The 6,001-nt window shown below is 38.4% G+C and overlaps 1 protein-coding gene across 1 annotated transcript in view; it reads right to left on the bottom strand.

The window, feature by feature from the left end:
• LOC104623543 (thyroid hormone receptor beta) overlaps nucleotides 1-4,423 on the bottom strand; it is a 48,393-nt gene extending 43,970 nt beyond the window's left edge. Inside the window, exon 1 of the mRNA XM_010290670.1 lies at nucleotides 4,357-4,423. Coding sequence (XP_010288972.1) covers nucleotides 4,357-4,363 — 7 coding nt within the window. The 5' untranslated portion in view covers nucleotides 4,364-4,423. The remainder of the gene's footprint in view (nucleotides 1-4,356) is intronic.
• Nucleotides 4,424-6,001: the final 1,578 nt, after the last annotated feature.

Genomic DNA, 6,001 nt, shown 5'->3' with positions numbered 1-6,001 from the left:
GCTGAACCCTGGCATAACAAAACCTTATATTAAAGTATTTACAGTCCTTCTAAAAAGTCCATTACTTAAAAGAAATAATACGCTTGAGTTAGTCGGATTTTATCATGGTCTGGCGGACAAGACGTGTCAGACAGTGATGTATGTCAAATTAAATTATCCTAGGAAAATCATTATAGAAATTCAGGAGAAATAATTTCTCAACTGATGTTACACAGTAAACTATTCTCCATCTGAATTAATGGCAAGTTTACAGGTTAATGAGCATTACAGTGAAAAGACCCATGAGGAAAAGGTGGTACCTTTCCTATCCTATTACTTTTCCCATTTTTTAGAAACTATATGCAACACCCTTAAAGACAGTGGTTTTCGAATGGCTTTGTTGCATAAAAGCTGATTAATTTTCTTCTCCAAATGAGTGACCTGTTACAAGAAATGCTGCATATTAAATTCTACTTACTGAACATATGCATTTATGACATTTAAATTATATTCCCTAATGTAAGCACTTAATTTTATTATAATTCCTATCTTGATCTAACTTTACAGTCATTACCAAATAGAACAGTGTGAATATTTGAGAGTAGAAGCACAATGTCTGAGTCGATTATGAAACTCCAAGTAAAAGCACAGTAAAATCCTGGCCGTATTGAAGTCAGTGAAAGAGCTGCCTGCAGCCTTCACTGACACTGCTATTATACTCCATATTCTATCTTCATCTGCCATGAAGGTGAAATTAATGAGATTTACTGTATTCTACAAATACTATTTTCTGGTTTTTAGAACGCACTCTTGAATTCTTTCTTCAGTTCTCACCCCAGTAAATGAAGTAAGATGAAGATCTGTCTGAGGCTTGTCCTACATTTGGGGAGAAAATGTACAGAAGGCAGGCTTCAGTGATAGATTATTGCCAGTGAGTAATGCCTACTGCCAGTGAATAGTGATGCTAAAGCCAGAAGCTTCTCTAGAGTATTTAAACAGCAAGATCTTTTTTTTATGAACTATTTAACATACTTATTTGAAAGTACTATCTTCTCAGTGAGAAAATAATTACTTTCCAACTTAGTAATTTTTCTATTCTACTGTGCAAACGTATGGCAGAAAGACATAGCTATTGCTAGGATAGTACTAATTTTAAAAATGCTTACAGTTTTTTCCCCAGGTATTACTCTGTGGATGGTGCTTGCTGGTGCCAACTGTAAGGCTGCTGATGAACTATGGCATCCAAGCAGGCATTTTCCACTTATTTCTATTTTAAAAAATCCCAAACATTATTTTACTTACATGCCCTAAATGCATTTTTTATGTTGTCTTTAAAAGCATCAGATCTACTGCAGCATTTATCATAAAAGACAATGAATGTTTAAAATAGCAGTTTTCAAAACAGGAGAGCTAAACTTTCAGATTTGCTTTGCTACATTTGCATGTCTGATAACTCATCCTAAAACTATCTATTTTAGGGATGTACCAAGCTTCAGTTTATGAGAACAGAATGCATCTGTCTCAGACTTAGTACTCAACTGCAAGACATATTATGTCCAGCTCTCCCTCTCCAGAAGCATCCCTTTATCTCAATGTTTGGTCATCATCTGAGTTATGTGTACATAAAAACGCTTAGGGAAGTTTTAACACTTAGAACTGGCACAGTTGCAAAAGTATACTGACAAGCAGTGTTTACAAAACCTCTAGGTCCAGCTTTTCACTTGTCAGCTTCTAACGTCATAAAGTAGCCAATATGAGGTGTTCATTAACTCCACCTGTACTGCTGTGTGAACTCTATTTTGACTGCATTCTAAGAAAAAGGAAGAGTAGTTTGGACTTTGTTAACTCAACATTTGCCTTTCAGTTTATCTTTGCATGCAAAAATTGTACCTGCTTTTTATCTTTCATTTTATTCACTTTTAAGTAAGAGCTTCCACACTTCTGAAATCCTTCCATGCTACCCATAACTTTGAAGTTCCCAAAGCAATTTTGGAAAACTTGAGCTCTTTTTATTAAAAGCTATAAGCACATGCAATTACAGGCGTGTGCCATAAAATAATCACACCAGTACGTGTTTTGAAAGATGATATGTCAAAATATTAAAAATATTTTTCCTATGGCAACTGCAAAATATAGTAAAGCCTACCTTTACTACTAAAGGCCAAATTCTACAATCTTCTGTCGGAAAAACTTCTCTAGATTGCACTAGAAACTGGAGGTTTTTGGACAGTACCTATGAGAGGAAAATTCTTACTGCAGTAAAAATGTAACATATGGGCAGAGAAATTATCTCCCAAAAAATCAGAATAATACAGCCTATTACTTTAGGCAACTGGTTTGGTTTTGGATTAGATTCTGCTCTTGTATTCCAGTGAATCAGTAACAGAATCTAAGCTTTCATTTTCATTCATTAGGAAAGGAGTCCTGTCTGGCTCTGGATGGTGGTATTTATGCAGTTTTTATAGAGTTTGAAGATTTTTATTTCATCCATGCTTCTTTTCACATTCACACTCATGTAGGGAATTTCATTCTATAATGAGAAACAGAAAGTATAAACTGCTTATCATGAAAAGTGCTGGACATCTACAGCTGTACCAACAGTCATCTTCTGCAATGAATCTTTTTTTTCCACCTGGTAATTATTTTCTTTGCACATATTTGTTCTGCCTGCTTCTTTCAAAAGAAATGCAGAAAATGTAAGTCCTTCCAATTAGGCTTTGTGTTTCATGAGCTTAGCAGAGCTGCCCTGCCGGAGGAAGTCCAGGGCAACAGGTCTGGTTAGAGTGCGAGTGAGAATTCTCCATAAGCCCTCCTTCCATAGGAAGCTACACCCCGAATGGGTAAAGTGTGGGTAAAGTGAGTACACTGCATTTCCCTCCCCATCTCTTGCCATTGCATAGCACAAGCCACTAATCACTCCCTCCAAAACCACAGCAAAATTAAGCCCCGTAGGAGAAGGTCAAAAAACACAGTTATAACATGAAACAGAAGAGAGCACATCAGAAAGCTGAAGAGATTGAGCCACATGCCAATGCTCTAAATTCTTCCAAAAGCAGGTATTTGCCAAATGAAATTATCATGCCTAGAATGCCTGCAGAAGAATGCAAAAACACTCCAGTGGGTCTTGCCAATCTAGCCTAAGGATACCAATTCCTTCCTGATCCCCGTGTGGCAGTAATGCTAATCCAGAGCCTGACACACCAATCAAAAGGGTGAGGTAACTTTATTCCACGAAGAGCCTCATTGCCCTCTGCCTCCATCTTAGAGTCGTCTATGCCTAACCTCTGCTTCAACGGACAACAAAGAAACCATAAAAACAGAAGTAAATGACACATCTTTGCATATTATCAAATAATACATTTTACTATGAAAGTATGCATTAAAATACTCCTCTATTTCTCCCCACGAACTTTACTCTCTGCCTCATATCCAGGACCCTAAACTTAAAAAATCAGCTTTGTTGGTGAATGCAGCTGTTACCTCTTGCTGGCCAATACAAAAGGATGGGAGCCTTCTAGGGGAAAGGAAAAGATAACTGATCTGCCCAGTCAGTAAAAATAAACTGTCCCTTGAGCATAACACCAGGAATTCAGTCTTGTTTGTTATGATTTTCCCTATGTAGCAAATGCTGCATGTTACAAACAGGCTTTTAGAAGGTCCCATTTGGCTCATGAAATATGCATTGACAAACAGGATCAGCCAAATATTTTATTTTCTTATGCAATTTTATGAATATTAAAACAAATTCTGGAAATCTGAAATTCTCTGCCCTTCTATATGATCTCCATGTAATAACTTCATCTTTTTAGACACCCTGTTCTGAGATTAGAATATATGGGGGTTTTGACACAGCTAATTTATGTATAGCCTTCAGATGCTTTGCAACTGGCAGGGATAAGACAGTCAAGGGCACTTAAAACAGTTAATGGTCATTTCAACTCTGGATCTTCAGCCCACCTGCAGACCTAGTCAATTATTATCTGAAGAGTACTTGGTAATCTATGTAAAATGAATTTGACTGTCTCACTTTGAACCACAGGCGCTATGTCCATGTTACAAAATAACTTAGGCAAACATACTCAGCAGAGACTGTCACTGTACTGGCAGTTTCAGCAGAAATGTTGAAGTTGGAATGTGCATTTAGAACAAAATACGTCTTTGTTTCTGAAGGAAAACCAAGGAGGATGAGAGTTTCAGCAGAAAAGTGTTGGGGAAGATTACTATGTGCCCCACATATCTATGTTCTGGAAAGATTTCAATTCCCAGCACCAATGCATTCACAATTTGTTAAAGCAGTATTTTGCAGTAAATATTTAATAATAATCACTCCAGCAAAGCAAGAAATATTGCATAGATGCTCTTATGAAATACAGTTACCTGACATACTGCTGGGAGTTATGGATATGTAATCATTCTCGTTCTTCTTCTGTCACCAATATCACCTGCCAAAAAAAGGAAAAAAAACCTCATGTAATACATCCATAAATGCAAATCTGCAGAATAACATTAACATTTAAACAGGATGGAACATTTTGGGTCTTGAATACCATGGTCCATATTTGATGGCTTAACACATTAAATACAGTGCACCTTGCTGAACTGCATGAGGCAATGAATGCGAGTCAGGTCCAAAACCTGGTGGACTGGAGGAGCTGTGGGTAACAGGGATTTGGAAGCAAGGTCAAAAAGCTGGTGGCTACTGATGCAGAAAAAAAAATGCTTCTGTCCACTTCATAGAACACTTTCCCTTATTTTTTTGCAGAAGTTCCTTTGGGTCTAACATGTAACTTTAGGAGCTAATTGTTTTTTTACTTTATATATGCCCATTACTCTTAGGATTCAGTAAGAACAGAGGATTCAAAGGAATTAGAAATTCTATGTCTACAGTTACACGGATTCTCCGTCAATCATTTGAAACTCAGAAGTCTATCAACTTTTACAAAGTTTTGAGATGTAAATAGTAATTTTACTCATTTGGTAGAAAACTAATTTACATGTACTTACTACTTAACTTTTGAACAATGGCATCTTCTATTTTACTAAGGAGATACCTGCACCTCTGAGGAACTGAATTTGTAATCCTAAAGTCATGGTTTTAATATTTAGATTGCCTCCCCCATTCGTAAGTCCACACATACACACTGACATGTTAACTTTTCTGTTTGGTAGCAAAGACCGAAGCCCTGCAAGCCAATTTTGTGTCAGGAGAGAAAAATCACTGCTACTAGTCACAGCATCTTCCTTCAGCTGTATCTGTATTTATTATACCAGCCATACTGCTTTCCAACCAGAGGTATCACAGGCAGCATGCCCTCATTCAGCCAGCCCAGCCCAAAGCACAGTGCCCAGTTGGATGATCTCAGCTCGCTCCCTAGTTTAAGCGCCGACAATCCAATCTGAGCGGAGACAATCCTAAAGTCATTACTCCAGAATAGAGTCAAGATCTCATTAGAATTTTTAAATAAGAAATCCCAGGCCTACAACTGACCCCACTAATGCCAGTGGAAAAATGAGCCCGGGATCAGAGTCACACTCTTAATCATCAGGAAACCTGTATCTTATAATGTCAGCGCGCAAGCTACATTTTATAGGGGAAGTAGAACCTCCTGTAGATTGCCCTGATCAGCATTTTATGTTACAAAACCGTCCTTTGGTCTTTGTTTTGTTAACAAACATTTATTTCTCTCCATCCATGCAGCACCACAGCCCTGCCTGTATTTCTTCTCGGCCACGGCCTCCTCACACGGGGACCGTTTCCCCTCCTTGTCCGTGAAATAAATACCCTCCAATAACAGCTGGCTGAAAGGACACCGAGCGCATCTGCTCTATTGAGGCACAGAGTACAACGCTAGCATGAGAAAGCAGGTGAACTGCAGCAATCGCACGCACCGTGTAATTAATGTATCTGGGACGCAGCCTCGCGGTTTCACCTAAGCTCATCAACCCCCCCAGCGCTACACCGAGGAGGGATGAAAACCGTCCCGGCAGCTCGGACACCCGAGGCTTTGCAGTCACCCTTCAA

Source organism: Phaethon lepturus, unplaced genomic scaffold, assembly GCF_000687285.1.
Source record: "Phaethon lepturus isolate BGI_N335 unplaced genomic scaffold, ASM68728v1 scaffold837, whole genome shotgun sequence".
Taxonomy (NCBI): Eukaryota; Metazoa; Chordata; class Aves; order Phaethontiformes; family Phaethontidae; genus Phaethon; species Phaethon lepturus.
The sequence above is the reverse complement of the archived record's forward strand: the minus strand, read 5'-3'. Positions and strand labels throughout refer to the sequence as shown.